This window comes from Lepidochelys olivacea, assembly GCF_965140295.1.
Source record: "Lepidochelys olivacea isolate rLepOli2 genome assembly, chromosome: 23".
Taxonomy (NCBI): Eukaryota; Metazoa; Chordata; order Testudines; family Cheloniidae; genus Lepidochelys; species Lepidochelys olivacea.
This window is the reverse complement of record NC_140433.1, coordinates 11,580,338-11,607,432: the sequence shown is the minus strand read 5'-3', so window position 1 is coordinate 11,607,432 and position 27,095 is coordinate 11,580,338. Positions and strand designations below refer to the sequence as shown.

The window sequence follows — 27,095 nt, the reverse complement described above, 5'->3', positions numbered from 1 at the left end:
CTTGGAGTCTCTGCCATGGCAAGGCCTCCTTGTACTGGGGCAAGGCGGCCATCGCGGCAGCTCAAGGGGACGTCTCAGTGGGTCACGATGTGCGCTCCAGGGTGTCCTCATGTGGGGTGAAAGGGGTCACCAGGCGGGGTCCAAGGGTCATCGTGGCAGGTCATCGCACGGGGTCAAGGGGCCATTGCACTGGGTCAAGGTACTGGGCCTGGGGGGTCAGCGGGTGGAGTCAAGGGGTCACCACGCTGGGCATGGGCGGGTCATCGGGGCAGGTCAAGGGGTCACTGGGGCGGGCCACTGGGTCGCTGCCTCTCCGGCCTCCCCCCCGTCTCTCTGCTCGGCCGGCTTCCCCGCCCCGCCCGCCAGGGCCCGTCTCCATGGGAGCGGCCGGAAGTGACGCCACGGCGAGGGCGGAAGCCCGGCGCGGCGGAGGGCGGAAGCGGGGCCGGGCGGGCGGCGGCTTCCGCTTCCGGTGCGCAGGGTCCTGCCGCCGCAGCCCAGCGCCGAGCGGGGACGCGGAGCCTCCGGGGCCCATAGAAACAGGCTAGAGCGCCCCCGCTCCGCACGCGCTAGCCAGCGGGGACCCCCGGCGGGGCGGGGCCAGAGACCCCCCCCACTGGCCCAGAACTCCCCACCCCCCAGGGACCCCCTTAGGGAGGGGCCCAGCCCCCCCTCCCGACCTCAGAGCCCCCCCTCCCCTGCCCAGGCCTTAGGGACCCACAGGGAAGGGGAATCCCACCACTGAGAGCGAAGCAGCCCCCAGGGGCCCCCCCAACACAGGGGCAGGGGGGCACCTTCCTCTCCCCCCACCCGGCGTAGGGGCCCCGGACATGCCCCCCCCGCGCCCTCGCTCAGCCCAGCTGTAGGGGGCGGATCGGAGGTAGTAAGGGGGGGGTGGGTAGGTGGGTGAGAGCCCCCCTCCCTGCCCCTGAGACCCCCACCCAGGGCAGTGGGGGGGCTCGACACCTCCAGGGGGACACAGGGGGCTCCGCCGCCCGCCCGGCTCGGACGCCCGCTGGGGCCTGAATCCCGACAGGCGGTGCTCACAGAAGCTCAGGCCGGCCCCAGGCCCCGGCAACGGGGAGAGGTGCCAGGAGGGGACGCCAGCCTCCCCACCCCAGGGCAGACTGGCTTGGAGCGGACCCAGGAGTCCGGGTGACCTGAGAGGCTTCCACCCCACCCCCCGACGGGAGACGTGAGGTGAGTTCTCGACGGGGTGAAGCCTGCAGGGTGCGTCTAGTCTCCGGCATTGCTGGCAGCTCTCCTGGGAGCGGGGTCTAACGGTTAGAGCAGGGGGGCTGGGAGCCAGGACTCCTGGGTTCTGTGCCTGGCTCTGGGAGGGGAGTGGGGTCTAGTGGTTAGAGCGGGCGGGGCTGGGAGTCCAGACTCCTGGGATCGACTCTTGGCTTTGTTGCTGTGAATTTAAAGGAAAGTCACTACTCTTTTTTGCCTCAGTTTCCCCACCTGTGATAGAAGGCTCCCCACCCCCCCGCATGTTGGCCAGGTGCTTCGGGATCCTCCCGTGGAAGGCTCTGGGTCTGAGCACTGCCCCCTGCCAGCAATCAGGGATGCGGACAGGGTGCCCCTGTGCTCTGATTGCTTTTTTCAGGCAGGGGAGAGCAGGAGGAGGGAGCCTGTCCCTCTGAGCCAGCGCTGCAAGCTAGGTTCCTGGTGCCTGTCGCCCCTTTGATGGGCCCATCGCGCAGCGCGCACAGTGCTGGCCAGAGTTCACAGGAGGGCCAGGTTAGGAGGGGAGGTAGGGACGGTGCCTTTGGCTCAGGACAGGGGGGCAGCCTGCTGAGGGCAGGGAAGAGGCTGATGCTACCTGACGTTGGGGGATCCGGGCCCCAGGAGTTGCCGAGGGGCAGGCTCTCGCGCCCCCACCAGCTTTGCAGGGTGTGGGAGGGCTGCAAAGTGGGAAGGAGGAGGCCATGAGGGTAATCCAGAAAAGGCGGTCTTGTGCGCAGATTGGGGTGCAAGGGCATCTTGCTGGGACACTGCAACCCCCTTGGGGGGTGGGAGGAGTCACTCGCTCAGACCAGCTCCAGGTCTGCAGTGTGACTGGGGGCAGCTGGTCCGGGGGGCCCCGGCGAGGGAAGGCTCAGAAGTCGGGAGGGATTGGCCTGCAGGGTGCTGTGGAGAGACAGTGCTGGGAGGCAGTGGGGCTGGCCCCGGGGGCACCCTGGGGAAGGAGAAGTGGGGATGGCCTGGGGGTGCCCTGGGCAGGTGGAGGGCCCGCTGGCCAATGGTGTTGACCGGCATAGGGAGTGGTTCTAATCCCCCCGCCCAGCGCTGTACCTCAGGTGGTTCCCTGTCCGTGCTCTGTGCAGATCCTCCTCGCCTGGCTCTCGACTGACAGCCCAGGGTAGGGGTGTGTGTGTTTGTGGCCCCGATCTGTGCCGCTGGCATGGTGGGGGGGCAGCTGTCCCGTGATAAGGCCTGGATGATTTATTGCATCCCCGCGCCCTGCGTGCATCCTGGAAGTGCCTTTGTGCTGGCGCGTACCCATCTGCTCCCACCCCGTCCAGAGAGCAATCTCCTGGCTGCAGCCACCTAGGGGCCGGGGGTAGCTGGCGGGGTACAGAGGGGATCGGGACATGGCTGTACATATCCCGGCGAGCGTGTCGTCATCTGTTGCTGTCTCCTTTCCATCTGTCTCTGTTGCTCCCAACACGCCGTGTCTGGGGCACAAGGTACTTGCCCCTGTCGCAATGAGACAGGGGCAGTCGCTGCCTCTGTAGGGGTCATGGAAGAACCGGGAGGGGGGTGGCTTCTAAACTAGCCACACACCCGACGTCAGGGCCTTAAATCTGAGCAGGCACCTGGTCGCCGCAGCACTTGCCCTGCCGGCTGGTGCTGGGAGTTCCCTCGGGTGCAGCTCTGGGGCGCCCATCTGGCCTGTGGCCCTCTGGCTAGCGAGGGTCTGATGTGAGCAGCCACGCTGGCTAGTGCGAAGGTCTCCCCTGCTTCCCCACAGCCTGTATCAGCCCTCCTTGCGCCTGCCACCCCAGTCAATTTCACAGCTGCCATGAAACTGACCAGAGCCTGTTCTGCTCCTGGGTCTCTCTGTATGCACCCTGGATGGGCAAAAGGCGGGGTTCCCGCTCCCCAGGGCTGGGTGGGGGTTGGATCCACCAGGGCACCGGAGACCCCTGGGATTCGCATGGTGGTGCACAGGTCGGGGAAGAGCTAAGACAAGCCCCACCTCCAGTGTGTGATTACAGGGGCTTTCAGGCTGGGGAGGTCCAGTGGATAGGAGACCTGGGGTGCTCTCGCTTACTCTGTGTCTGGACAGTGCCCAGCAGAACGGGGACCCAATCTCGGTGATTTTATGTCTGGGCAGTGCTCTGCACGATGGAGACCCAATCTCGGTGACTCTGTGTCTGGGCAGCACTGATCATGATGGGGCCCCAATCTTCATTAGGGCCTCAAGTCACTACCAGAATGTAAACAACAAACTCTAGAAATGGGATGCGCGGGCATTTTCTGAACTGAATCCTGTGGGGCTTGGTAAGGGAGGGCCTGGCATGTCACTTGGGATCACCTTAAAATGGGGAGCTCCTGTCCTTTGAACTGCCCCCCGCCTACCCTGTCCCTTCAGCTGCCACAGGGATGTGCTTGCCTGTCTGTTCAACCTTCAGCACTCCGCCTTTTACTTGCCTTACGCATCTTGCTGTGTAGTCTAGTGGTTAGAGCAGGGAGCCAGGACTCCTGGATTCCCTCCCTGACTCTGGGAGGAGAGTGGGGTCTAGTGGTTAGAGCAAGGGTGCGGGGGCCGGGAGACAGGCCTGGGATAGATCCTGGGAATCCTCTCAATGCAGACAGGTGCATCAGTGGCTGCAGCCCCCAGCCCAGAGAGCTGCCCTGCTTCAGGCTGCAGTGGGGCAGTGGGGTAAGGGTGCTGCACAGGAACATGGGGAGGGATCTCCTGGTTCATTGGCCCCTCAGCTCAGTCCCAGGAGCGCCGCTGGGTCATTGTGCTGGCTCTGATGGTGAGAAGGGGGGTCACCTGAATTCCTTCCCCTGGTGGCCTACAGCCCCTCGGGTGCCCTTGTCCCAGCTGGAAGCAGCCAGAGGGGAAGGAAGTGAGGCCTTCTGCATTTCTGAGCCGTGAGTCATGGCGCCAGGACGCCCGGAGATTTCCTTCCTTCTGCACCGAGCCACACACTGCTCGGTGCTGCGGCCACGGTCCCCATGCACTCTGCAGGGCATGGAGATGCGGCTGGGTATCTGGGGACCCCTTTCCTGGCATAAAGACGTGGCCCCTCTGGGGTGGGGCTGGGGCTGGTTATAAGGCGACACCTTGCCTGGTGCTGGAACATGGCCCTTCTGGGGTGGGGCTGGTTATCTGGGCATCTCCTGCCCCAGGCTGTGACACGGCCCCTCTGGGGTGGGAGGCGGGGGGCTGGTTAACTGGTGACCCCTTTTGCCAGAAGCTGGGAATGGGTGACAGGGGATGGATCACTTGATGATTCCCTTTTTTGTTCATTCCCTCTGGGGCACCTGGCACTGGCTACTGTCAGAAGACAGGACACTGTGCTGGATGGACCTTTGGTCCGACTGTTCTTATGTTATGTTCTTATGCCCCAGGCTGTGATGTGGCTGACGTTGGGGACAGCATGACTGGAGGGTGGAGTCCTGCAGCATGGTGCCACTGTGTCCCTTTCTTTCTCGGGGCCTTTAAATGGGGGTCCATTGCCTGTCCCCAAAGGGGCTGAATTCCCACTGCGCTTGGCACCCCTCCACTGCGGGTGCTGGAGGTTGGCAGCTGGCTCTTCCTGCTGTCTGGGGGGGCGGGGGGGTCATCTCCCATCGGGGGGCTGGGCATGTTCTCTCCTGAGTCTGTTCCCTCCCCTCCCCGGCCAGCGCTTTCCCCCATGCCGTGCTGTTTAGTCCGGTTAGCGCTGCCCTCCCGCTAGCCCTCCCCCCATACATGCTCCCTGCGAAGAGGAACCGATGGAGCCTGGGGGGCATGCCAGGATTCTGGCTCCCAGCCCCCCTGCTCTAACCACCAGCCACCACACCTCTCCCAGAGCCAGGAACAGAACCCAGGAGTCCTGGTGTCAAGCTCCTCTGCTCTAACTACTAGACTCCATACCCCTCTCAGAGCTGGGGAGAGAACCCAGGAGTCCTGGCTCCCAGCCCCCCTTGCTGCATCTCATGCCGGCCTCAGGCCCTCCTCTGGATGTGTTGAATCACTGATCTCGCTCTCTCTGTGTTGCAGATGCGGCTCATGCCTGGATCACCCGTGCCGTCCCGGGCACAGATAGCAGCCTGACCACCTTCCTGTCACCCACTGGTGCCAGCTCCACCCTATTGCACGGACCCAGGGGGCTTTCCTGCTCTCCACACCCCCCCGCCCCCCAGGACTGGGATCTGGGGCCCCCCACTGCACAGACCCAGGGGGTTTTCCTGCCCCCTCCCCGGACTGGGATCGGCCCCCTCCCCCCCCCATTGCACAGACACAGGGAGCTTTCACGCCCCCCAGAACTGGTATCAGGAGCCGCCCCACTGCCGGGCTGCCCCCGCGTCCCACCCCCACCATGTCAACCTCATCGCTGCGGCGCCAGATGAAAAACATCGTCCACAACTACTCGGAGGCGGAGATCAAGGTGCGGGAGGCCACGTCCAATGATCCCTGGGGCCCGTCCAGCTCGCTTATGTCGGAGATTGCCGACCTCACCTACAACGTGGTGGCCTTCTCTGAGATCATGAGCATGATCTGGAAACGGCTCAACGACCACGGCAAGAACTGGCGCCACGTCTACAAGGTGCTGCCCCCAGGGCCCTGGCTCCCAGCCCCCTGCTCTAACCCTTGGCCCCCACCCCCAGAGCTGGGGAGAGATCCCAGGAGTCCTGGCTCCCCACCCCCACCCCCCTGCTCTAACCACTAGCTCCCACTCCCCTCCCAGAGCTGGGGATAGAACTGAGCCCCCCTGCTCTAACCACTAGACCCCACTCCCAGAGACGGGGATAGAACCCAGGAGTCCTGGCTCCCAGCCCCTGCCCAACCACTGGACCCTGCTCCCCTCCTGCCTGCCCTATGCCTGGGAAGGGGTGGAGTATGAGGAGTGGCTCTGTGGGTGGGTAGGCAGGTGGGCTGTGGGGTGTTTGGGTGGGCCATGCAAGAGCTGTATGGGAAAGGGGAAGGGGTATTTGCGGGGCTGCGGTTGAAAGGGAGGGCTGGGTGGAGGCGGGCAGAGGGGCCCTGTGTGGCAGGGCCCAGGGGGCAGTGCGTGGGCTGCGTGGCTGAGGCTGGTGTGTCTGGGCCCTGCCCCCCAGGCCATGACGCTGATGGAGTACCTCATCAAGACGGGCTCGGAGCGCGTGGCCCAGCAGTGCAAGGAGAACATCTACGCCATCCAGACGCTGAAGGATTTCCAGTACGTTGACCGCGACGGCAAGGACCAGGGTGTCAACGTGCGGGAGAAGGCCAAGCAGCTGGTGGCCCTGCTCCGGGACGACGAGCGGCTCAAGGAGGAGCGGGCCCACGCCCTCAAGACCAAGGAGAAGCTGGCGCAGACCTCCACGGGTGAGCCAGGGCTGGTGGGCGGTCCCTGCTCTCTCCCCTGCCTTTTCCCCCAGGACCTCATTCAGATCCCAGCCTGGGTGGAGCTGGGGTCCTCCCTCACTTCCTGTCCTAAACAAGGCCCTGCTTGCCCCAGGGCCCCACTCGTCCTTCAGCTCTGAGGTTCGGGGGCTCAGGGGACATCTCTGAGGCTCGGGGTGGCTGGTGACTCGTGGGGGGGGGGCGAATGACAGCTGTGGGGCTGGGGGGGGCTCTGAGGTTCAGGGGGGCTGGTGACTCTTGTGGGGCAGGTGAAGGCTGTGGGACTCGGGGTGGCTCTGAGGTTTGGGGGGTTGGGTCAGGTTCAGGAGGGCTGGGTGATGGCCGTGGAGCTTGGGCGGTGGCCCGGGGGGGGTGACAGCTGTGGGGCTTGTGGGCATTGGGTGACGGCTGTGGGGCACAGGTGCCCGCTGTACGGTTTGGGGGGGCCATATGTAGGGCCCCCTCTGCCCTCCCCTGGCCCAGGCAGATCCGGGTTCCCTGCCTGGTGGCTGTTGATGACAGTGAATTCTGAACCCCCCAGCTCTGCCCCCTCCGCTGCCCACAGGGTTGACCCCAGGGGCGCTCGGAGCCTGCAGTTCAGGTTGTCCGGGGCAGCGGGGGGCTAATCCTGCCCCAACTGGAGGAGATGGAGCTGTGACCCACCCTGACGGGGGGTGGGATATGTAGGGTGCAGACGGGCAGGGTCTGGAGCCAGTCAGAGGCTGTGCCAGTCCTCTGCCCACCTGGCATCTGCCAATGTGTGACCTTTCACCCCTGCTGGCTCCGCCCCCTGCTTCCCACATGGCACCCCTCCCAGCCAACACAGCTGCTGAGTAAGCCGCTCCCGACCCCCCCGACCCCGCAGCCCCCTGCCAGCCCTGCCCTGGGCTCACCCAGCCTGCAGTGGGTAGCAGCGAAGGGGTGAAAACACGTGTCCCTTCCCCCAGTCCCTTGCTTGATGATCCCGCCCTGGCCCTGCCCCACGGGCTCTTATCAGGACGGAGCTGCCAGCAATCGACCTTCGTGCCCCCTGCCAACCAGTGCTGATAAGGGCGGGAACGGCCAGCCCTTAAAGAGACAGTAACACCATTCTGCCTGCCCGGATGGCTCCTGGTGCTCAATACCCCTTCCCCCACCCAGCCCTACAGCCACGGATCCCCATCCCCTTCCCCGGGTTGGCTCCTCTGCGCTTATCCTCCCTCTGTGGGGTACATGGCTCTGTGCCCCCCTCAGCAGAGCTGCTCCCTCCCTGTCTCTCAGTCCTCCCTCCCCCGGTCAGTTCACTGGGCTGGGGGGCAGTCAGCTCATTGGGGCAGACATGGGCACCTCTCCCCGAGGGATGCAGGCTTCACGTGAGGGAGAGCGTCCCGTTCAGCAGGGCGGCTAACCAGGGCTGACAGCTGGTGCCACAGTGTCTGTGGGGGAGGGGAGCCCGCCTGTCCCTTGGCACCGTGGCGACCTGCCCCAGCACCGGTTGGGGGTGGGGCTGAGGGGTGGCACCGGGGTCTGGAGCCAGCCCTGGCAGGGGCTGAGGGCCAAGCTGAAGTGTGAGCTGGGTTTGTGGGTGAGATAGTGGGTGCTTAGCCCCACAGCCCCCCCTTTGCACGTGCCCCACTCCCCACCTACACCCCCCCCAAACATCCTGCACCCCCCACAAACACCCTGCACCCTCCACACCCTATATAGGCGCACACACCCCGTGCCCCCCCCACGCAACCCAGGCCCCTCCGCACTCCCCCTCCACACGTACACCCCCACACACACAACTCACTCTCCACCCTGCTCCCACGTGGTCCATGGTGCCAATAACAATAACATTTATTTGGAGTCAAGCCCCTCACTCCCGACTCTCAGCCCCCTGCCAGCCCAGCCCTGGTCTCCCCCTGCTTTCCTAGTGCCCCTCAAGCCCAATCTACAGTCTGGGGGAAGTTGGTGAAGTGTGTGTGGGGAGGAGGGGATTGGAATAATAGTGGTGGTTGGGGGGCCTATTGATTGGAGTGGGTGGGAGGACAGGAGGTGGGGGTCTGCGTGTGGGGGGACGGGAGGGAGGGGGTTCTGAGGGGGGTGGGATTCGTGGGGGGGCAAGGGGGATTGTACACCTGACCCAGTGTCCCCTTCCTGCCCACTGGACCGTTGCTTGTCAGTGGGTTATTTGGCTGACACCAGCTGGTCTCTTGGCTGTTTGTTTACCAGACAGGCCGGGCCATCTGCTCCCTGGGCCCCACGGCCCTACCCCAGCCCCACGGTGTCACAAACTCCTTGGAGCCTGTGCAGAGAGGCTCGCCAGGGCCTCCGTGCTGCAGGGAGATCAAAAGGGGGTGCTCTCCCCTGGCCGGCAGGGCTGGACCCAATGTCCTGGGGCAGTGCTGGGGGCGTCCGTGCTCCTCTCTGAGAATAAAAATAAAATCCCAAGGCTGGTTTTCATGGTGCCCCTTAAAATGCCCTCCGGCCTCCTCCTCCCTCCCTGGGCCGGGACCCCATATACCCAGCTCCTGCGCCCCACCTCAGAGGGGCCACGTCCCAGCGCCGGGCGAGGGATCCCCCTGTACCCAGCCCCCGCACCAGAGGGGCCACGTCCCAGCACCGGGCGAGGGGTCCCCCTGTACCCAGCCCCCGCACCAGAGGGGCCACGTCCCAGCGCCGGGCGAGGGGTCCCCCTGTACCCAGCCCCCGCACCAGAGGGGCCACGTCCCAGCGCCGGGCGAGGGGTCCCCCTGTACCCAGCCCCCGCACCAGAGGGGCCACGTCCCAGTGCCGGGCGAGGGGTCCCCCTGTACCCAGCCCCCGCACCAGAGGGGCCACATTGCCTGTTGCTTTGGGCCCTTGGCTGACAGTTTAACCCTTTCTCCCCCACAGCCTCCTCAGCCTCCGCCGCTAGTGCCCCGGCAGAGGCAGAGCAGGCCTGGCCGCAGAGCAGCGGCGAGGAGGAGCTGCAGCTGCAGCTGGCGCTGGCCATGAGCAAGGAAGAAGCGGAGCAGGTAAGGAGCAAGGTAAATCTGGAGCGACGGCTGCGGGGCGCAGGGGGGAGGAGGGTTGGCGCGGCTGGGGCTGGGAGATGGGGCCCCCGTGGCGGCTCTTGGGGAGTTGGTCGGGCCGGGGCCAGCTGTGATCGGGCCGGGGCCAGCGTCCGCTCCCAGGGTGGCGTCCTGCCCTTAGCCTCCCTGCTGCCATCCTGGGGGGTGCCCGTTAGCCCCCGATTGTGGCCAGGCTGCCTCTGACACTGGGTGCCAGGCTGGGACCGGCCCAGCTCGTCTCAGTGAAGGCAGGGATTGGTTCAATGCTACCGGAGCGGGTCTGGCACCTCCTAGTGGGGAGAGCCCCTGTGCCCCATTTCTTGTCCCCCTGAGCCAGCCAGTCCCTGTCCTGGGGCCAGATCGTGGCTGGCACCCCCTAGAGGGAAAAGGCCCCATGCCCCATTCTCTGTCCCCCTCAGAGGAGCAAGCTTGTTTGCTCAGCGTATCAGTGGGGCTGAATTCTGGTCCTTCCCCTGCGCAGATGTTGGGGCAGGGGAGGGCAGGTACAGTGGGGTGGGAGCCAGGGAAAGCTGGCTGGTGGGGGGGGGGCAGGGTTCATAGCATCTCAGTTTGGGGGTGTCTTTTTGGCCTGGGTTGTCTGAGATCCTGGGCTGTTTTAGGGTACACAGGTCTCGGGAGGGCAGGGGGACGTCCGCACACAGTGGGGTTACAGTCCCCAGGCTCTCCAGTAAACCTCCACAATGCTGTGGGGCAAAGAACCAGGGCCTGTTCAGATCTGCGTTCACCCCCACAGCAGGGGCTATAGATGGAGAAGGTCGGCCCCCTTATCCTCTCTGCAGCAGCCGGGGTCCTGTACAGCCCCCCCTCATTCATCCCAGCTCAGCCTGCTCCCCCTTCCCTTACCAGACTATTTGCTCCCCTGGAACAGGCCACAACTTGTCTGCTTAGACAAGAATAGAACCAGCCATCCCTTTCCTGCACTTCCACTGCCCTGTCTGCCTGCGCCCCCGTCCTCTGCCCCCCACCCACTGCCCAGCCTGCGTGGGCCCGACTTCGCGGGCCACCTGCGCCCCGTCCTCTGCCTGGGACGGGCATCATGGCCCCCCCATGCCCCTTCCCTGTCTGCTGCCCCCCTCCTTTGCCCCTGCGCTCCCTCTCCCATCCACTGCCCCCCGGCATCATCTGCCCTTTCTTTCTCACCTCCCCTGCGTTTGCCCCCTTGTTTGTGCATCTAGCTCCCCAGGGAGACTTTGGGGAGTCACAGGCCCACCCGGTCCTGTCTGCTTTCCTATCCATGGACCAAGCCTCCTCCCCCCCCGGTGTGGGTGTGTGCCCTGCTGCGCCTTCATTCTCTGCTCTCTCCGCCCCCGCCAGCCCCCCGTCGCCGTCGCCGAAGAGGACCTGCAGCTCCAGCTCGCTCTTAGCTTGAGCAAAGAGGAGCACGACAAGGTTAGAGCCGCCCCGGAGGATCTAACACCCTCCCCCTGATGGGAGCGTGGGCCGGCCTTCCCCCTCCCCCACTGCACTAACCCCCACCCCCGACTAGATCAGCGCTAACTCCACTCACTGCTCGCCATGGCCTCGAAGGGCTTTTCTCTCCTCCAGGGAAAAGATGCTTTTAAAAGGGGGGTGAACTTTCTAGTCAGATTTTCTCCTGGTCAGTTTCAGTCCCTCTGGGTACCTGGATCAATTTTGCTCCTGGTCAGTTTCAGTCCCTCTACTTGGCCAGTCAGCTTTGCTCCTGGTCAGTTTTACTCACACTGGGTGCCAGGGTCAATTTCACTCTTGCTCTGTAGCACCTCCTGGGTGCTGTTGGGTGGTCTCCTGGTTGTGTGCCCCCCTCGCATGCACTTGGAAGTGCTTAGCAGGTGAGCTCCCCAGCTTTCCGCTGTCAGGGGCATGAACCCTGGTGGCTGGGCCCAATCCCAGCTTGGATCATCCCCTTTTGCCTCTCTAAATCCACACACTCTCCACCAGTTCCCCCATCACTTCCTGTCCCAAACAGCCCTTAAATAGCTGCCTCACCTCAACCTGCAGCTAGCTGAATTTTAGTGGTGGATGGAGCAATTTGAGCTTCAAGCTTTGGTTCTGTCCCCAGCTCTGGGAGGGGAGTGGGGTCTAGTGGACAGAGCAGGGGGGCTGGGAGCCAGAACTCCTGGGTTCTCTCCCTGGCTCTGGGCCCCTGATCCCCCTCTATCTCATGATCCCTGGGTGCTGGCTGGCCTGCCGGGCAGTGTTGCCCAATTGGCCCACCCAGCCCCTTCTCCCAAATTCGACCCCCACCCTCCCATCCAGATTGAAACGTCCCCGATCTCTGGCCTCTCTGGGGGGGCCGCTTTGGCTCCCCCAGGGCCCCTCATCACTTCTCTGCACCTTCTTTAATTCTGAGGCATGATGTCAGGACCCCCCTGGTCGCACCCAGATCCTGTCATCTCCCCCCCCCCCCCCCCCAACGGAGGCAGCGGAAGGTTCTGAAAGGTTCTGGCTGGGTCTCTCTGGGTCGTTTGGGTCTCTCTGCGGCCGCTGTGCTCTAACAGCCCCCCCCATTAATCCTCGCTCTGATTCACACCCAGCGCTAATCTCTGTCTGTCCTTCCTCCACCACCCAGCTTTCGCTCTGGTTAATTGCCACCTCGGGATCCCTGATTTGGGGCGGGGCGGGGGCCAGTCCTGATATGGGGGAGCCTGGCGGGACATGGGGGGATCTTGTCTGGGCTCCATGTTTAATGTCGTATGCCTGAAGTTGGGGGTGGGGAGGGGAGCGGGAGCTGCAGCTAGCACAGAGGGTAGGGGGTTTGTACCTGGTTTCTGGGGGCATGGGGCACAGCTGCAAAATTGAGGGGAGCTGCGGGGGCCATGCCTGGGTGGATGGGGGCTGCACCAGATTGGGGAGGGTGTCTGTTTTGGGGGGAGGGGCTGCTGCAGGCTCAGGAGTCCAGACCTCAATGGGGGGGCTGCTTTTATAGTCTCTGTAGGGCACTGACTGGGGGTGGGAGCCATGTCCCCGACTGCAGCTGAGGGGAGAGAATCGAGGACCCCCCCCCAAGGATCCACTAAACTCCATCCCCTCTCTAGCCCCCAGAGGATGGCAGGGCAGGGAGCCTGCAGTGGGTGGAGTAGGGGCATGGGCGGGTGGCATAGCATGCAGATCGGAGCGTGCCTGGTGCGCCCTGCGCTGTGGCTGTTCCCTAGGGGGTGGATCGGGCTTTGCCGTTGGTTGTGGACACCAGTCCCCCTGGCCCAGCTGCCCTTTTCCCAGCAGAGCTCAAGCCTTGGCTCACAGCCGTGCTGGCAAACCCACCTGGTGGAGTTTCTACCTGCAGTCTTTTGGCCAGCAGAGCAAAACACGGTCCCCTGGTCTGAGAGCTGCCTAGCAGGGGTGTCACTCCCTGGAGGCTAGGGGAGTTGCCGGCCTGGCTGAGCCAGCGAATCATAGAATATCAGGGTCGGAAGGGACCTCAGGAGGTGTCTAGTCCAACCCCCTGCTCAAAGCAGGACCAATCCCCAATTTTTGCCCCAGATCCTTAAATGGCCCCCTCAAGGATTGAACTCACAACCTTGGGATTAGCAGGCTAATGCTCAAACCACTGAGCTATGCCTCCCCCCCCCGCAAATCCCCTCCCAAAGCGGCGTTGCCCTGGACGGTGTCTGCACTGGGCGGTTTGACCGGTTGCGTTTGTGCCAGGCGTTAGAGGACAGGCTGCCTTTGCCGGCTCCCCCTGCCCTGGCACACACAGGGTGCTCCGCGGGTAAACGACCCTGCACTGCCCTCCGGTCCATTTCCATAGCGGGTGGTGGGATCCCGGCACCGGCTGGGAATTGTGGGAGCTTGGGGTCAAATTCCCCAATTTGCTTGGCACAGTCCTGCTGCTGGCTCTTCTCATGCCGTTCCTTGGACCGGGGTCCTGGACCAGCGACGGCCCCGACGGGGATGCGGCGTAAGCAACCCACCACGAGCGAAACCCACCGCGCTGGTAGCAGCCTCTGCTGGCACAGCCATGCAGAGCCAGGATGCCTGGGTTCTGTCCTCCACTCTGGGAGGGGAGTGGGGTCTGAGGGGGCTGGGAGCCAGGACTCCTGGGTTCAGTCCCCAGCTCTGGGCGGGGCTGGATCTGTTAACACTGTAGATGCCAGTCAGTAGCGATGCCACAGCCTGCTCTGCGTTGCCAGGGAATTATGGGATAGGAGTCAGGCTGGGGGCAGGCAGCGACCTCCCTGGCTATAGGGAGCCCTGGCTGGGAACACTGCCGGGCCAGCCGTAGGTGAGTACTCCAGCTCCCCTCCCCCGCCCCCGATCGGGGCTGGGCCGCCCCTCCCCGCTGATGTCCCCCATTTCCCTTGCCTCCCCCCAGGAGGAGCGGATCCGGCGTGGGGACGACCTGCGCCTCCAGATGGCCATCGAGGAGAGCAAGAAGGAGGCGGTGCCAGCCAAGGGCGAGGAGGTAACCCCTCCCTCTGGGGCTAGCTGGGGGGGAGGGGCTGATGTGGGGGTGGAGCCAGGGGCAGGGGGCATGGTTTAGCTGGCTGGGGTGGGGTCTAGCTCAGGTTGGGGGGTCTGAGTTGGACGTGGAGATGGGGTGGGGTTTAGCAGGGGGCTCTGACTTGGGGGTGGAGCCTCTTGCAGGGGGTGGAGTCTAGCAGGGGGCCTAGATTCAGGGGCAGAGCCTGGGGTGATGTCTAGCTCACATGTGGGCAAACTACGACCCCGGGGCCTGCATCCGGCCCTTTGGATGTTTTAATCCGGCTCTCGCTGGGGAGCGGGATTGGGGGCTTGCCCGCTCCACATGTGCCAGGGCTCTGCTTGGGTCCCAGAAGCAGCCACATGTCCCCCCTCCAGCTCCTACATGCAGGGGCATCCAAGGGGCTCTGCATGGTGCCCCTGCCCCAAACACCGGGAACCATGGCCAATGGGAGCTGCAGGGGCAGCGCCTGTGGATGGGGCAGGGTGCAGAGCCGCTTGGCCGCGCCTCTGCATAGGAGCCAGAGAGAGGATGTGCTGCTGCTTCCGGGAGCTGCTTGAGGTAAGCGCCGCCCAGAGCCTGCACCCCTGAACCCCTCCCATGCCCCAGTCCTGAACCCCCTTCTGAACCCCTTGGTCCCAGCCTGGAGTACCCTCCTGCATCCCCAATGCCTCATCCCCAGCCCCACCCCGGAGCCCTCACCCCCTCCCGCACCCCAACCCCCAATTTCGTGATCATTCATGACCTGCCATACAATTTACCTACCCAGATGTGGCCCTCGGGCCAAAAAGTTTGCCCCCCCCTTGTCTAGTTGGTTGGGGTCTGGCTTGGGGGCGGGATCTGTGGCAGGGGGCAGGGTCTAGTGGGGGCCCGGTCTAGTGGGGGCCCAGATTTAGGGGCAGACTTGGGATATATCTGGGGTGACCGGCTGCCCCATGTCTCACCACGTTTCTCTCCCGCAGTCGTCGCTGATGGACCTGGCTGATGTCTTCACCGCGCCAGCCCCCCCTGTCGCCGGGGACCCCTGGGGTCCCCCTGCCCCCACTGACCCCTGGGGTGCCTCTGTGCCTGCTCCCACGGGGCCGCCTGCCCCGGACCCCTGGGGAGGGACCCCTGGAGGCGTGGCTTCCACTGGTGACCCATGGGGGGCATCTGCCTCCGTCACGGCCCCGGGAGACCCCTGGGGGGGCCCCCCGGCTGTCGCCAGCTCCGACCCCTGGAACCCGGAGGGGACGGGCCCCTCCCCACTCCCTGGTATGTCTCCGCGTCGTGCCTGTCACTCCGGTCCCTGGGCACCAGCCCCTCCAGCCCCCTCCTGCCTTTGTCACTAAAAATGCTCGATCCCCCCAGCATCCACGTCAGACTGGAGACCCCAGCTCCTGCTGGGTCCCAGCACGCGGGGGTGGGGGAGTTGGGTGGCCCCATCCCTGTGCAAGGGGGGCAAATCTGTATCCCCCACTGAAATCAATGGGGCAGGAGGGATGAGGGGAGCTATCAAAGCTCTTGCCACAGCAGGGTGGTATCTGTGTCCCTGATGGGGAAACTGAGGCACAGAGGGAGGCTGTGGCAGGGAAGGAAACAGAACCCGGGTCGGCTGGATCCTGACTCTCCCCACGGGGCCATGGCGCTGGGGAAACAGCCCTCTGGCTCCGATCAGCCCCAAGGGCCCCACAGCGGGGACATGGTGACCCCCAGGCCAAGACACCTCCTTTGCCCGTCCCTAGGGATTGTCAATGCCAGTCCTGGAGCAGAGGTGGTGAAACAACCCTGCCTGCTGGGGAGAGTGCCCCCGCCGAGCGCCCCCAGTGCTCCCTAGCGCCACCGTGGGGCATCGGGGACAGCACTGCCTGCTAGGGAGAGTACCCCCTGCTGACACCCTGCCCCACAGCCTGCAGTGCATTGTGGGTGTATGGGGGGCAGCAGGGAGGATACAGGAGCCACTGGCCTTGGCTGCTAACTGCTTTTCTCTCCTCCAGCTGGGGGCGTTGCAGTGAGTGGAGCGCCCCCTGCCAGTGACCCGTGGTCGTCGGGCCCAGCTGCAGCCCCCCAGGGGAAACCCGCGGCCGACCCCTGGGCCCCCGCGCAGACCTTCCCTGACCGCTGGGGAGGGTCGCCCTCGAAAGGCAGCATCAACGGCACCGCAGGTGGGTCGGCCACGGCTCTCTCCCTGCCTCTGGGAGGGGAGTGGGGCCTAGTGGTTAGAGCGGGGGGGCTGGGAGCCAGGATGCCTGGGTTCTCTCCCCTGCTCTGGGATGGGTATGGGGCTCGGTTGGGGCAGGGACTCTCCCTTGCTCCCCATAATTCACTTTCCTCCCCCCACCCCAGCTGGTGGCGCCTTCGAGCCGGACGAGTTCTCGGATTTCGACAGCCTACGCCCGGCGCTTCCCAAGTCAGGGAGCAGCACAGGTGGGTCGGGGGGACCCCGGCTGCCTCCCCCCCGCATGGCCTTCCCTCCCCTGCATGTGTGTCAGGGCTGCTGGGAAATTGGGGGGTGGGTGGGTACTGAATACATCCTCCCTGATGGGAGCCGGCACCCCCTAGAGGGGAGAGGCCCCCGGGCCCCATTCCCCGCCCCCCTGAGCCAGCCAGTCCCCGCCCTGGGGCCAGATGGGAGCTGGTGCTTGGGGGATGTGGGGAAGGGGGGTGGGTTTAACCCCTTGTTGTCCTGAGGGCGGGTTATGGGGTTATCAGTGGGTCGCTGCCAGACCAGGAGGGTGTCTGCAGTGGGTCCCGCCGGGTCTGTCCTAGGGCCGGGACCAGTCAGTATTTTTCCCAGCTACTGGGCTTACGGCGAGGACGCCCCTCCCAGCCCCACAGCGCTCTGCCTGCCAGGGGGCCTGGGTGGGTGTCTCAGCCCCCTCTCTGTCTCTGCCCCCCAGGGGAGCTGGACCTGCTGGCCGGGGAGGTGCCGGTGTCACGCTCGGCCGGCACCCGGAGCCCCAGCACCTTCGACATGGCGGCTGTCGGGGGCTCGCTGGCCGAGGCCTCCAAACCCACCCGTAAGACCCCCGAGTCCTTCCTGGGTCCCAACGCCGCCCTGGTGGATCTGGACTCGCTGCTCAGCAAACCCCATGCGCCCCCCAGCACCAAGACCTCCAACCCCTTCCTGGCCACAGGTGAGCGCCCGGCCGGACGCCTGGCTTCTTCTGCTCTGGGAGGAGAAGGGAGTGGGGTCTAGTGATGGAGGGGTTGGGGGGTGAAAGCCAGGTTGCCTGGGTTCTATCCCTGCCTCTTGGAGGGGAGGGGGGCTGGGAGGCAGGATGCCTGGGTTCTTTCCTTGGCTCTGGGAGTGGGGTGGGACCTAGTGGTTAGAGCAGGGGGCCTGGGAGCCAGGACCCCTGGGTTCTCTGCCGGCTCTGGGAGGGGAGTGGGGCCTAGCGGTTGTGGGGAGGGGGTTGGGAGCCAGGACTCCTGGGTTCTCTCCCAGCTGTGTGGCTGGTCTCTCACTCTCCCTCCCTCCCTTCTAGGGACAGCGCCTGCGCCCCTGGTGTCGGCACCGGGAGCAGCCGCCGGCGCCTCGGCCACCAACCCATTCCAGCCGGCGCAGCCCGCCTCACTGCCCCTCAACCAGCTCCGTGTCAGCCCCGTCATGGGGCTGGGCCCCCCCGCTGCCCCCTTCGCCCCCCCCATGGTCTCAGTCACCCCCCTTGGGCCGGTCGTGCCCCTGGCCTCTGTCTCCCCCATGGTCGGGGTCCAGCCCCCCGGCCTGTCCCCCATGGCCATGCCCCCCATGATGCCCCCCCAGCCCATCGTACCCACCAGCGCCTCTGCCCAGTCCATGGGCAACACAAATCCCTTCCTGCTATAAGGGGGCCGGCCCGGGGGTGGGGGGTAGGAGAGGGGAGCCCCCGAGAGGCTGCCGGGGGAGGGAGCCCTGGGGCAGCCCATGCCGGGGGGGCGGGGGGGTCAAATGGGAGGGTCCACTGGGTGTGGTGTCAGATTCTCCCCTTCATGGGCAGTACCCCCCACCACTTACCTGAGAATTCATAAGTGGGGGCAGGGGGGCAGTGTTAAACCCCTCCCCCTGCATAGCTCCACCCCCATTGAGGCCACACCTCACCCTCAGCTCTGCCTCCAAGCCCTGCCCCCTCTCCTGGAAGTGGGGGTGCTGCTGCCCCTTTAAGTTATAGCTGCCCCCCCCCATCTATCACACTACTGCCCCCCTGGACATCTCACCTCCTCCAGGGCGCACCTTCCTGCCCCAGGGGCTAATGGCGCATTCCCCCCACGCCCCTTAGCCTGTGACCGTGTCTGCTCCAGATCCCAGGGGTGGGATCCATCCTCACCTGCCCCAGGCTCTGCTTCCTGACCCCCCCCCCCACCCTGACGGGACCCCAGGGGCCCAGAGCAGTGACCTCCAAAGGCAGCTCCAGAGACGACCCCCAGGACATGAGGGGCCCTGCTGCCGGGGTGGGGCAGCGATGGCCACCATGACCGCCCCTATGCCCAAAGTCTCCTCTGCAGTCACCTGGGCAGGGCCACTGGACCCCTCTCCCCCGCCCCTGCCCAGGGACTTGCTGTCAGGGTGGGGTAGGGGGGCTGCCTTAATCCCCCCCCCTCAGTGTCATGGAGCAGGGTCAGCCCAGCCAGCACTGGGATTTAAACCCAGGACTGGACCCAGCCAGGCCTCTGCTGCTGGCCTGCTGGGGGGCACAGGTCTGAGCTACACATCCTCTCCCCGCCCCACATAAGATGTGCAGCATTGACAGTGCCCCCTTCTGGCCATGTGGTTGTAATCCCTGATCTCCCCCCCCCCCCCCAAGCAGCATGATCCCCCCCTCCCGCTGCCCTGGGGGGGGGCAGGGGGCTTCGCTTGCGTGACTGGCTGTGATGTCGTGAACCTAGCTCTCCCTCCCCCCCCCCCCACTCAACCCCTACTGGAGCAGAGAGTCCCCCAATGCCCCCCGTGCTCCCCCCTCAATCACAACCTGTGTATGAATTCTCCCAGTTGTGCCCCCCACCCTTCACCAATCAACTGCATGGGGGTGGGGACTGTCCTCCCCCCCCCCAGTTTGCCAACCCCCAGCAATGTCAGATTCTTTTCTGTGGTTGTGTGTGGGAGGGGGTCAGAATGGGGGGCTAATCCTTAAGCCTGACCCCCTGCTCTGGGGAGGGGTCCCCCATCTGATTTCTGCCTCTCCCCCCCCTCCATTTGTGTCCCTCTCCCCCAGTGTACGCAGAACTTGCTCAAATGAATTAATAATAAAGTGAGATTCTTCTAAGGCACCCATGGGGTATCTGTGGGGGGTGGCAGGGGGGTGTTCCAGGGCATTGGCCAGGCAGGAGGGGCTGGGGCATGCGTTATGTATCAGGAGGGTCACATGAGATATCTGAGTATGTCGGGGGAGGTAGGGGCTGGGGAGAGGGTCTCGGTTAATCTCATCTCACAGCTGGGTTCAGGGCGAGCCCTGCGGTCAGGCAGGGTGTTTGCCAGCAGGGGTGTGAAATCAAGGGGGGTGGGATACCAGGGTAGATGGGCCTATTGGGCTTGGGGAGGAGGGGCAGGGTAGTGGGAACTGTGGGGCTGAAGAGGGCAGGATACTGGGGTAGAGGGGGCTAGAGGAGGCCAGATACTGGGGTAGATGGGCCCGTGGGACTGAGGGAGGTGGGGTAGAGGGGGCTGGGGGAGGCTGGATACTGGGGGAGAGGGGCTCATGGGGTTGGCAGAAGCGGGATACCGGAGTAGAGGGGCCCGTGGGGCTGAGGGAGGCGGGATACCGGAGTAGAGGGGCCCGTGGGGCTGGGGGATGTGGGATACCGGAGTAGAGGGGCCCGTCAGCTGGGGATTTCAGTTGGGGGAGCAGCTCAGTCACATTCTCCAGAAAAGCCGGGATGGGAAAAGACGCCAACATTTAATGAGTCCCGTCCCCCTGCTCCATGGGGGTGCCATTCCCCAAGTCCATGGGAACCCCGTCCCCTGACTCCGCGGGGGCCCTGTCCCCTTGCTCCGTGGGGGTCCCATTTCCCAAGTCTGCGGGGGCTCCATCTCCTGGCTCCATGCGGGTCCCATTCCTCAAGTCTGTGGGGGCCCCGTCCCCTTGTTCTGCGGGGGCCCCATTCCCCAAGTCTGCAGGGGCCCCGTCCCCTTGCTCCATGGGGGCCCCATTCCCCAGCTCCGCGGGGGGCTCTGTCCTGCCTGCTGCCAGCCCCTTCTTGGCCTCTGTGCCGCCTGCCAGCCTTGCTCGCCTCCTGTAACAAAGGAAGGCCCTATCCCGGGGCCAGGGGTCTCAGGCTGGTGCCTCCCAGCCAGCCCCCTTCCCCTCCAGACAGAAGCCAGCCCCGCTTGGAGGGGAGTGGCCCCATCCCACCTCCCACAGCCAGCGAGCCCCCACCCAGACTGGAGCCAGCGCCCCTGAGAGGGGAGTGGCCCCATTCCCCACCCCCCTCTCCACCAGCCCCCAGCCTTAGGGTTGGATCAGGGCCCATCTCCAGTCCCTTTCCCCAGGACGCCTGGGTCCCACTTCCCTCTCCGCCCCCCACCTCTGTCTGATCCCCACTCACCCCACTGCGGCTCCCAGCACCAGTCCCACCAGGCTCAGCCCCACAGCCAGGATCACAGCAGCGCCTGGGGGGAAAGAGGGGGCAGGAGTTGGGGTGCCTGGCCAGGTGTGGGGTGGGAATTGGAGGCAAAAAGGGGGTTGGAGGGTTTGGGAGGCCATGGGGGGCACTGGAGGGTAATGGGGAGGCTGGGGAGAATTCAGGGGGGTAGGGGGTGCTGAGGTTTGGGAGGTTGTGGGGGGAGTTCAGGGGGGCTGTGGGGAGATGGAACTATAAGAGGCTGTGGGGGGTACTAGAGGGTGAACAGGGTGTGGGGGGGGAGACTGGAAAAAGGGTTGGGGGAGTTCAGGGGGCTGTGGAGGATGCTGGGGTTCAGGGGAATTTTGGGGGTGTTGGGGTTTGGGGCTGGGGGTGTAGGGAAGGGTTGGGGCAGGGGGCTGGGGTTTTGGGGGAGCTGTGGGAGGATTTGGGGAGGTTCCAGAGTTCAGGGGAACTGTGAGGGGTATAGGGGCCTGGGGGGTGTTGGAGTTTGGGGGAGCTGCTGTGAGGGTTTGGGGGCCATGGGGAGTGCAGGGCATGGGGGGAATGTCAGGGTTCGGGGGCTGGGATGTGTGGGGGTTGGGGGTTACCTGCGCAGACCCTCTGGTCCCTGCACCGAGCTTGGAGGCGTTGACAGCTGTCGCACTCAGACAAATCGAAGGGCTCAGGCCTGCCTGTTGGGGGGGGACCCCATTAGAGAGATGCCCCCAGAGGGCATTCCTGGGGGCCCCTCCCCAGGGGCCAGCATTGGGGGGTGGATCCGGCCCACTTGGCGGCTGGCCCAGGGCACGAGTGGTGGGTTTGGGCTCCAGGGGCTGCAGCTGCCCACCCCCCCAGGAGGCAGCCGCCTCCGGACTCACCACAGGACGCGCTGCACACTGCGGAGAGAGAGACACGGATCAGAGCAGACAGAACGGCCCTGACCCCTAATCCAGCTCCCTCGTGCCCTCTGCCCCGCCCCCACACAGGATGGAACCCAGGAATCCGGAGCCAGGGAGAGAACCCAAGAGTCCTGGCTCCCAGCTTCCCTGCTCTAACCACTAGATCCCACCCTCCTCCCAGAGCGGGCAGAGAACCCAGGAGTGAGGGGCACCGGCGGAGCTGGGGGGAGCCCGGGGCCGGGCTAGCCGGGGCTGCGGGTCAGGAGTGAGGGGCACCGGCAGAGCTGGGGGGAGCCCGGGGCCGGGCTAGCCGGGGCTGCGGGTCGGGAGTGACGGGCACCGGCGGAGCTGGGGGGAGTCCAGGGCCGGGCTAGCCGGGGCTGTGGGTCAGGAGTGAGGGGCACTGGCGGAGCTGGGGGGAGTCCGGGGCCGGGCTAGCCGGGGCTGCGGGTCGGGAGTGAGGGGCACCGGTGGAGATGGGGGGAGCCCGGGGTTGGGCTAGCAGAGGCTGCGGGTCGGGAGTGACGGGCACCGGCGGAGCTGGGGGGAGCCCGGGGCTAGGCTAGCAGAGGCTGTGGGTCAGGAGTGAGGGGCACTGGCTTGGGCAGCGGGCGGGTGCGGCGGGTACCTTGCTGCCGGATGGCTGCCGACGCTGCTTTCAGGCGGTGGGTGAAGTTCTGCTTTTCAAGCGCTGCCTCCTTCATCAGGCGCTCTGGATCTGCAGGCAGGAGCGGGGGAGGGGAGGAGTTGGGGGTGGGGGGTGCTGGGTGTCACACGCCTTATTTGAGCCAGGGCCGGCCCCTGTGCACAGCTGGAAAGGAAGCACCGTGCTCGGCCCGGAGCTGACCCACTCCTACGAGGCCACTTGAGCGCAGGCCAAGGTTAAAACTCAGGGCGACGTCGCTCCCCCCATCCCCCGTGTGTGCCGAGGCTGGGCCGACCGAGCCCCTGGGGTAGACGCAGCTAGGAGATGGCCTCCGGCGACGTCCCACAGGGAGGTGGAGTCCCTCCAGTAATGGGAACCCTCCCCCCCTGTCCTGGCGGTGGGGTCTGCCCTGTGGCCCCGGGAAGGCCACTGCTGGGGCTGGGCTGGGTCATATGTCAGGGGAGAGGGAAAGAGAAGCAGGCAGAGGCAACAACGAAGCCCCCAACAGAGACCCAGGTGCGTGAGAGAACAAATCACCCAGGATAGCTTTTAGGCACAGGGCTGTGAGGGAGGAGGCATGGGATTGTGAGCAAACAGCCCATCTCCTGTGGTGTTCAGGGGCCACGGGACCTTCTTCCTCCCTGGCTGGTGCTCGAGTTGCAAGGGGGACAGGATGTGACTGACGAAAGGGGATCGGCCCAAAGTGACCTGACTGCACTTCCAGCCCCGATTTGGTCTAATTCAGTGCTTGGGGGCAGGGCACTGGCCTGTACTAGCCAGTGGGGCGAACCGGCCAGACGATCTGACCGTTCCCACTGGCCTTAGACTCGGGCTCAGTATCTTCTCTGATTGGCAACGGGCCACAAGACCCTGAATTTCGACTAATGGCTCAGATCAAAAAGGGCAAAAGTCCCAACTTCTGTCATCCCTTAGTTACTCGGGGGGTGGGGGGGGCTGGGAGCCAGGACTCCTGGGTTCTCTCCCCAGCTCTGGGAGGGGAAGGCAAGCCCTCAGGCCGGGGCAGCCAGGGCAGGCGGAGGAGGGGCTGGGCCCCTGGCTGGCGGCCCCGGCGCTCACCCTGCCGGTTGCGGGTGATGATCTGGTCCAGGCGATAGAAGAGCTTCCCGGCTTCTCGCTCCAGGCGCTCCCGCTCTGTGGCCGTACAGAGGAGAGGTTTGCTGCCCGTCAACCCCTGCAGCACCCACCACGTCCCTCGTCCTGACTCAAGGGGGCGCTGTGCTGCAGGGAGCAGGGCGAGGGGGGCGCTGGGCTGCGGGGAGCGGGGGCGGGAGGGCCCGCAGGGGGCGCTGGGCTGCGGGGAGCGGGGCCCACAGGGGGCGCACGGGGGGCGGGGGGCGCCGGGCTGCGGGGGCTCAGCAGGGGGCGCCGGGCTGCGGGGAGCGGGGCGGGGGCTCAGCAGGGGGCGCACGGGGGGCGCGGGGCGGGGGGCACCGGGCTGCGGGGAGCGGGGCGGGGGCTCAGCAGGGGGCGCACGGGGGGCGCGGGGCGGGGGGCGCCGGGCTGCGGGGGGCGGGGCGGGGGCTCAGCAGGGGGCTGCGGGGAGCGGGGCGGGGGCTCAGCAGGGGGCGCACGGGGGGCGCGGGGCGGGGGGCGCCGGGCTGCGGGGAGCGGGCGGGGGCTCAGCAGGGGGCGCGCGCGGGGCGGGGTGCGCCGGGCTGCGGGGAGCGGGGCGGGGGCTCAGCAGGGGGCGCACGGGGGGCGCGGGGCGGGGGGCGCCGGGCTGCGGGGGCACAGCGGGGGGCGGGGGGCGGGGGCTCAGCAGGGGGCGCACGGGGGGCGGGGGGCGCCGGGCTGCGGGGAGCGGGCTCAGCAGGGGGCGCACGGGGGGCGCGGGGCGCCGGGCTGCGGGGAGCGGGGCGGGGGCTCAGCAGGGGGCGCACGGGGGGCGCGGGGCGGGGGGCGCCGGGCTGCGGGGAGCGGGGCGGGGGCTCAGCAGGGGGCGCACGGGGGGCGCGGGGCGCCGGGCTGCGGGGCGGGGGCTCAGTAGGGGGCGCACGGGGGGCGCGGGGCGCCGGGCTGCGGGGCGGGGGCTCAGCAGGGGGCGCACGGGGGGCGCGGGGCGCCGGGCTGCGGGGCGGGGGCTCAGTAGGGGGCGCACGGGGGGCGCGGGGCGCCGGGCTGCGGGGCGGGGGCTCAGCAGGGGGCGCACGGGGGGCGCGGGGCGGGGGGCGCCGGGCTGCGGGGAGGGGGCTCAGCAGGGGGGGCGCGGGGCGCCGGGCTGCGGGGAAGGGGCGGAGCTAGGGGAGCCGTGAGGGGGGGCTCCCCACAAGCTGTTAGGGGGAAGCCGGGGGGCTCAGCAGGGGTCCCCGTGGGGAGTCGGCGGAAGGGGTCTCCGTGGGGGGCAGCGCGGGGGCGCAGGGCGGGCGGCGCTGGGGGGTCCCACGCCCCGCCCCTCACCCATGATCCGGACGCCGGGGTCCCCCCCCAAGAGGAGCGCGCTGAGCCCCCCCTCCAGCCCCGCGGCCGCCCCGGGCCGCGCCGCCCCCAGCAGCAGCCGCACGTCGTAGCGGACGTGGCGGGCGGCGTCGGGCCAGCAGCGCAGGCAGGGGGCGGCGCCCGGGGCCAGCAGGGGCAGCGCCAGCAGCGCCAGCGCCAGCATCGCCCTGGCAACCGCCGCGCCTGCCTCGGGCCGCGGCTGCCTCTGACGTCACTTCCGGCTCTGCCGCACGGCCTCGGCCGCCCCCTCTTCGGCGCCTGACATCACTTCCTCTTCTGCCGCTGACGTCACATCCCAGGTCGCCTCGGGTCTCCCCTGGCCAAGGGGGGGGGCATTTTCGGTAGTGGTTTTACAAAGCCCACGTGTGCCTCAGTTTCCCCGACGTGCTCAGTGGCCGCACTTGCCCCGTCATGCCCAGGCCGCCGCTAGCCAAGCCTTTCACGGAGACGCTGAGCTCTCCAGGCTTCGCCCTGGGGCCCGCCCCCCGAGATGGGCCCCTCGCCAGTGGGTTGACGAGCCTGGGAGAGTTCGAACGACTTCTCCAGCCAGCTCCCTGGCACTGGCTTGTGTCTCAACCCGGCCCTTCCTCCTGCGGCCCTGGGGCCAGGGCTGGGGTCCGGCGCCCGCGGGAACAGGGCAACTCCTGGCGCAGGGGGGACCAAAATCCCAGGATGGTGATCAAGGTCAAGGGTCGGCAATCCTGCATCACTCCCGGTTCTGCCTCAGTCCACCTCTGGGCCCCCTTTCTGCTTCCGACATCACTTCCTGTTCTGTCTCTAATCCTTTTGCAGCCCCCTTCTGCTGCAAAGATCACTTCCTGTTCTGCCTCCGACATCACTTCCTGATTGCCGTCAATTCTTCAGCCCTAGCCTCTGCCTCCGACATCACTTCCTGTTCTACACCCACTCCTCATTAGATCCCACATCTGTTTGTGACATCATTTCCTGTGCTGCCACCAACTCCTTTTAACCCCTTCTTCTGCCTCTGACATCATTTCCTCCCCACCCAGGGAATACTCTGCCCCTGTGGCTCTGTGATGTTGCCTGGGCGATGAGGTCACAGCAGGGCTGGGGATCTGTGGGCATGTCCTGCTCCCTCCTGCTCCTCCTCCTCCTCCTGCTGCGCCCCTGGGGGGCGGGCGGTTGCCTGCACTGTGACCGGCCCTTCCTGCGGGGGCTGGGGGTGCTGCTGCGGGAGGTGGTACCCTCTGAGGTGCCCGACCGGGATGCCCTAATTCAGCGCCAAGTCCAGGCCTTTGAGCGCCTCTACAGCACCCACCTGCCAGAGAAACACCACCGGGTGCTGGGTGCGCGGCCCCTCCCGCTGGGGCACCTGGGCTGGGACAGCAGGGGGCTGCGGGTCAGGAGTGAGCGGCACCAGCAGAGCTGCGGGGGGCACAGGGCTGGGCTAGCAGGGGCTGCGGGTCGGGAGCGAGGGGCACCGTCAGGGCTGGGCGGGGAGCCCAGGGCCAGGCTAGGAGGGACTGCGGGTCGGGAGTGAGGGGCACCGGCGGAGCTGCTGGGGGGCAGAGAGCGCCCCCCCAACCCCTTGATTCCCTGTACAGATGTCCGCGGGGTGCTGGCTGTGAAAGCTGCTCTGACCAGCTGGCTGAGGGCTCTCAAGGAGACGCCTTGGAAAGGTGAGCATGTGTGTGGGGGGGGTTAGATCTGGGGGGCTGAGAGGGACCCAGGCTGTGGGGAGGGGCAGGGCTGGAGGTTCTGAGGGGCAGGGACGCTGGGCAGGAGCCGGCAGTGGCGGGGAGGTGGGGGGCGGCAGTGGGGCTGGGGGTCTCCGGAGCTGAGGTGCACCACGTCACAGGTGCCTCCCATCTCAGCTGGTGCTGGTGTGTGTAGGGCTGGCTTCTCCCCAGAAATGTCCGTCTGTCCCCCAGGGGTTCACCTGCTGCAGCTGACGCTGGCCCAGCACCGCGACTCCCTGCGAACCCGCCTCCGAGAGACCCTGGAGAGCTTCGCTGACTTGGGTAAGTGCCCCTGGAGATGGGCTGCCCCCCCGCACCCCATGGGCCAGCCAGGGGCCCCCTGTTTCCAGCCCCATGGGATGCAAGTAGCATTGGGGGGGAGCGGGGAGATCTCAGTTCAGGGTCCCTAAGATCAGGGTAGGGCCCTCTGGGTGGGTGGAGAGTTCTGAGGGGTGTGGGGGGCAGGGAGTGCCCCATGGGAGTGGGGCTCTAACGCTGTGTCTGTCTGTGCTTCCCCCACAGCCTGCTCCGAGGACTGCAGTGAGTGTGGCCACCCCCTGCCTCTTTCCCTGCCCCCTGGGGCCGGATGGGAGCTGGCACCCCCTAGAGGGGAAAGGCCCTGGGCTCCATTCCCTGCCCCCTGAGCCAGCCGGGCCCTGCCCTGGGGCCGGGTGGGAGCTGGCATCCCCTGGAGGGCAGGGCGGGGTCTCCCCATGGGTCCCTGACCTGGTCCCCCTCCTTTCCCCATCCCAGCGGTTACGGAGGGGCCAGTTCTCGACTGCTGGACCTGCCTTCGCATCAGCGCCCAGTGCTTCGACGGGGAGCTCTGCGGAGGTAGTTGCTGCCGGGGGTTCGGGGCGGGGGGCTGGGCAGTGGGGGCGGGCAGCAAG

At 66.5% G+C, this 27,095-nt stretch overlaps 3 protein-coding genes and 1 pseudogene across 8 annotated transcripts in view; 2 read left to right on the top strand and 2 right to left on the bottom strand.

Moving 5' to 3' along the window:
• The window catches only part of LOC311511978 (leukocyte immunoglobulin-like receptor subfamily A member 2), an 873,498-nt pseudogene that overhangs the window by 538,207 nt on the left and 308,196 nt on the right, over positions 1 to 27,095 (bottom strand). The window lies entirely within an intron of this gene.
• Positions 467 to 19,210, top strand: EPN1 (epsin 1). Of its 4 annotated transcripts, none has more exons than XM_084612377.1 (11): positions 467 to 1,200; positions 5,225 to 5,771; positions 6,283 to 6,532; positions 9,407 to 9,528; positions 10,900 to 10,974; positions 13,877 to 13,966; positions 14,947 to 15,238; positions 15,961 to 16,128; positions 16,310 to 16,390; positions 16,864 to 17,100; positions 17,452 to 19,210. In XM_084612377.1, the coding sequence occupies exons 2-11, from the start codon at positions 5,544 to 5,546 to the stop codon at positions 17,790 to 17,792; spliced, it is 1,884 nt and encodes a 627-aa protein (XP_084468503.1). In that variant the 5' UTR covers positions 467 to 1,200; positions 5,225 to 5,543; the 3' UTR covers positions 17,793 to 19,210. The 4 variants fall into 4 exon arrangements, with proteins under 4 accessions (XP_084468503.1, XP_084468502.1, XP_084468505.1 ...); XM_084612376.1 differs by having other exon boundaries at positions 9,407 to 9,540; XM_084612379.1 differs by lacking the exon at positions 10,900 to 10,974.
• TEX51 (testis expressed 51) lies at positions 19,818 to 26,162 on the bottom strand. 2 transcript variants are annotated; one of them, XM_084612309.1, is made up of 7 exons: positions 24,467 to 26,159; positions 23,126 to 23,200; positions 22,031 to 22,120; positions 21,382 to 21,399; positions 21,112 to 21,195; positions 20,486 to 20,549; positions 19,818 to 20,191 (listed from the first exon to the last, which is right to left on the bottom strand). In XM_084612309.1, the coding sequence occupies exons 1-7, from the start codon at positions 24,666 to 24,668 to the stop codon at positions 19,837 to 19,839; spliced, it is 888 nt and encodes a 295-aa protein (XP_084468435.1). In that variant the 5' UTR covers positions 24,669 to 26,159; the 3' UTR covers positions 19,818 to 19,836. The 2 variants fall into 2 exon arrangements, with proteins under 2 accessions (XP_084468435.1, XP_084468436.1); XM_084612310.1 differs by lacking the exon at positions 21,382 to 21,399 and having other exon boundaries at positions 24,467 to 26,162.
• Positions 26,348 to 27,095, top strand: part of LOC311511595 (myosin-14-like) — a 57,429-nt gene continuing 56,681 nt past the window's right edge. The window contains 3 exon segments of the mRNA XM_084612308.1: positions 26,348 to 26,487; positions 26,728 to 26,745; positions 26,959 to 27,039. Coding sequence (XP_084468434.1) covers positions 26,379 to 26,487; positions 26,728 to 26,745; positions 26,959 to 27,039 — 208 coding nt within the window. The 5' untranslated portion in view covers positions 26,348 to 26,378.

What these genes read in the sequence shown, in the direction of transcription:
- EPN1 (XM_084612376.1), top strand. Translation starts at nt 5,544, where the DNA reads ATGTCAACCTCATCGCTGCGGCGCCAGATGAAAAACATCGTCCACAAC. An exon ending in CGGAGCAGGTAAGGAGCAAG is followed by an intron (nt 9,541 to 10,899) that starts GTAAATCTGGAG and finishes CGCCCCCGCCAG; the next exon opens with CCCCCCGTCGCCGTCGCCGA. An exon ending in GGGCCCCTCCCCACTCCCTG is followed by an intron (nt 15,239 to 15,960) that starts GTATGTCTCCGC and finishes TCTCTCCTCCAG; the next exon opens with CTGGGGGCGTTGCAGTGAGT.
- TEX51 (XM_084612309.1), bottom strand. Translation starts at nt 24,668, where the DNA reads ATGCTGGCGCTGGCGCTGCTGGCGCTGCCCCTGCTGGCCCCGGGCGCC. An exon ending in GGACCAGAGGGTCTGCGCAG is followed by an intron (nt 20,550 to 21,111) that starts GTAACCCCCAAC and finishes CTTTCCCCCCAG; the next exon opens with GCGCTGCTGTGATCCTGGCT. An exon ending in GTGCTGGGAGCCGCAGTGGG is followed by an intron (nt 20,192 to 20,485) that starts GTGAGTGGGGAT and finishes GCCCCGGGATAG; the next exon opens with GGCCTTCCTTTGTTACAGGA.